Here is a 3,898-nt window from a genome sequence, read left to right on the forward strand (position 1 = left end):
TATATTTTGATTTACAAAATTTATCAAAACTAGCTAAGACCACTACTCATAAATATATTTACACGGACCAAATCAAGTGTACATTAATCCAATATATTTTATATATTTTAATGTGTGTTTTTCACATTATAAAGATTATTGAGCATATATATATATACGTGTAATAATAAATTAATAATACACAAATTGAAGTGTCCTGTTACACACACACATATACAGACTAGTAGTCAAATAGCATTTCTCTTTTATTTTGTGCTCTTTTAATCTTATTATTTAATTTATATTATGTATATTATTTAATTTGAGCTTGCCTCTTCCTGCATTTATTAAAGGATAGCTACGACTCACTCTTTTATGGAAAAAAAAAAAAAAAAAGAGGTTATTATAACTTAGGAGAATATCAATTATCGTTACATATTCATGAATATAGAGGGTGGAATATGGTTCTTTGGTGCATGAAACAAACAAAAGAAATCAAGAACAGCTGAGTGGGATATGCAATAATAAGATCATATATAATTATTGGTGTAACTTAATTATTAGTAACCAAAATTGAACACCAAATAAATAATATAATATTATTTAAGTGGTGGTAACTATTTGGTCCCTTCTATGTAAAAGGAAAAAGGAAAATATTCTCCGCTATTTCCATACTCATAACTTGGTCAAATTAAATGAAAATTTATATGAATTTGGTAATTTAGGTAGCATTTTTCGTTCATGTTTTGAGGTCAAGTCAGAAAGGAGAAAGGATGATGTAGAGGCATGAGCCTTAATTTTTTAAAAGAAATACAAAACAAAAATAGAAAAATGAGCCGCGGTATTTATAAATGCGTCTCCTACCTTCTTTTTCTTTTTTCAATTAATTAATGTTTTAAAAAATACAACAACAAAAAATACAAAAAGAAAGGGGAATAAAGTTACGAAGTTGTGTTTGCTATTTTAAGTTTTCAATGAATAGAAAGATGATAGATTAAATCTTGTCTATATAGATAAAACTTTTTTATCTTTTCTTTTATCCAAACATATATATGTCTCTTAGTAATTTTTTTTTATATTTCCATTAAAAAGCAATTGTTAAATGAGACAATTTTATATAAAATTTTTAAAGACAAGGAAAATATTATTAAAGGCAACGAAAATATTATTAAAGACAATTTTCAAAAAAAAAAATACTAGCAACTAACACTTTTTATTAATATTAGTCAATATTTTAGTTAATATTTTATTTTTATATATACTATTAAAACTTAAAATTTAAAGTTTAGGAATCCTCTCTTATAGGAGCACGAGAGAGAGCATTTTCCAGATCATCACCAAGTAATGGTGGAATAACGTTAGCATCATGGAATCCATCAACATCGAAAGCAGACTTCATAGTATCACAAGATGGTTCAGGAACACACAAAACAATAAGAGATGCAGTGGAAGCACTTGCTTCAAGGGGCAGCAAGAATCAAGAAAGAACAATTATTTATGTTAGAGCAGGTGTGTACCATGAGAAGGTTGTGATTGGATCCAAATTGAATAATGTGATGTTTGTTGGAGATGGCATGGACAGAACCATTGTCACTGGAAGCAGAAGTGCTGCTGATGGTTCTACTCTTGGTTCAGCCACATTTGGTAAGAGTATAGCAACACTTTTCGCATTCTCATCACAAATTGGTCAACTCTTTAATAATAATATAATATATATATCATCACTACAAAAAAAAAAAATAGAGTGAATACCCCACCCGACCCCTGACAATTACCTCGAAAGGACAACGAGGCCCTCAAGAAAAAAAACATCAAATCCGGCCCCTAATATTTTTTTTGGAACTGATTAGCCCCTGTGCAAAAAAAAACAACATTAACTTTTTTTGGCACAAAGGCCTCGTTGTCCTTTCAAGATATTTTCAGGGGCCGAGTTAGTTTTTTTTTTTTCAAAAGCCTTGTTGTCTTTCGAGATAATTGTCAGGGTTATTTTAGATTTTCTCAAAAAAATAAAAAAAGGTAATTAACAACGGATTTTACCGTTGGAATTTGCCTACTAAAATTACTGACGGAATTTATGAGAATTTTCCAAAAAAAAATATTTTCGCAATAAATAAATTACTGACATAAATAAAAATCAATCGGTAAATTATTACCAACAGACGTAATATGTTGATAATAAAAAAAAGGTGTTGATAAAAAAATAAATTTATCGATAAATTCATCAATAATCTACTATTTTCTAGTAGTGAGTAATAATTTCTATAATTTAATATATATTTTATTTTTCTTCCTTTTTTTTCATATTTAATTTTGACATTTTTACAGTAATATTATCTATTAAATTTCTCAACCAAAAGTCATTTAACATCCAATTTTTACATAAAAAAAATTGTACAACTTTATTTTAGCTCCCAAACAATAATAAATGCCTTTATTTTAAATCATATATAACCATTTTATCTATCACTCAAAAAATTCTTGTCTTAAACAGTTAAACCACTCGACCCTGACATATTTTCATAACATATTTTAAGAATGATTTTTGCAATATAAACACGTTACATTTTACTAATGAAAAAATATAAAAAAAAACTAACTTTTAATTAAAAAATATTAGTCAACGTTAAGTAATTTAAAATCTAAAGTTAAGAGAATTTATGATTTAAGATTTTAAATTTAATATAATAAAATAATAAATTAATTTTGATGTACTGATAGTATAAAATATTTTACACAATCGTACAATCACATCCGTTTTTTTTAGATAATTATTCACGTAATTAAATTAATATCTTAGCATTACTCTTTACTGATGAAGCTAATTAAGCAATTTTTGTACAAAAATAGATATATCTGGAGATGGATTTTGGGCAAGAGACATGACATTTGAAAACACAGCAGGACCAAGAAAGCACCAAGCAGTAGCACTAAAATCAGGTTCAGACTTTTCAGTTTTCTACAGGTGCAGATTCAGAGCATACCAAGACACACTCTATGTCTATGCTAACCGCCAATTCTACCGAGATTGCCAAATCTATGGAACCATAGACTTCATCTTCGGAGATGCCACAGTTGTCATTCAAAACAGTGACATCTATGTGAGAAAACCAATGTCGTCCCAATCAAACTATATAACAGCACAAGGGAGAGAACATCCTACAGAACCAACTGGGATTTCAATAATCAATTGTAAGGTTAGGCCAACAAGTGATTTTGTTACATCTGAGAGTTCAATCAAGACATTCTTGGGTAGGCCTTGGAAGAAGTATTCTAGGACTGTGGTGATTAAGAGTGATTTGGATGGTTTGATTGATCCCAAAGGGTGGGGGCCATGGGACGGTGAATTTGCAATTAGGACTTTGTATTATGGTGAGTATATGAATTATGGGAGTGGTGCTTCTTTAAGGAATAGGGTTAATTGGCCTGGCTTTCATGTTTTGAATAGTGCTAATGAGGCTTATCCTTTTAGTGTTGGTGAGTTCTTGCAAGGTGGTAGGTGGATTCCAGCTTCTGGGGTTCCATTTTCCTCTGGGATCTAATAATAATAAAAGTAAATGTCTTTTACTATTTATCCAAAACATATAATAATATTCTATAATATGAAAATTTTTCTTTGGTTCTTAATGCATGGTGTGGAATTCAAAATCTACAAATTAACCGGCAAGTGTATCGGATCGTATCAAATAATACTTTAGGTGAGTAAGAGTTGATCCCACAAGAATTAATAGACTAAGCAACAATAGTTGAATGATTTACTTAGTCAGACTAGCATAAATAGTGTTTTGAGAGTTTAGTATTAAATCGTAAATTCAGAGAATTTGAAAGCAGACAGTAAACTTGGTGTGAAAGCCATTGGAGAAAACAGTTAAGGTTTTAGAATTGTTTATCTTCCGATTTCTATTTCTTACCAACTATTTTA

General features: G+C 29.2%; 1 protein-coding gene across 1 annotated transcript in view; it reads left to right on the top strand.

Annotated features, from left to right (window-relative positions):
- LOC107625924 (pectinesterase) overlaps positions 1 to 3,577 on the top strand; it is a 7,541-nt gene extending 3,964 nt beyond the window's left edge. Inside the window, exons 2-3 of the mRNA XM_016328664.2 lie at positions 1,285 to 1,623; positions 2,827 to 3,577. Coding sequence (XP_016184150.1) covers positions 1,285 to 1,623; positions 2,827 to 3,518 — 1,031 coding nt within the window. The 3' untranslated portion in view covers positions 3,519 to 3,577. The remainder of the gene's footprint in view (positions 1 to 1,284; positions 1,624 to 2,826) is intronic.

The sequence above is a fragment of the Arachis ipaensis genome, chromosome B02 (genome assembly GCF_000816755.2).
Source record: "Arachis ipaensis cultivar K30076 chromosome B02, Araip1.1, whole genome shotgun sequence".
Classification (NCBI taxonomy): domain Eukaryota; kingdom Viridiplantae; phylum Streptophyta; class Magnoliopsida; order Fabales; family Fabaceae; genus Arachis; species Arachis ipaensis.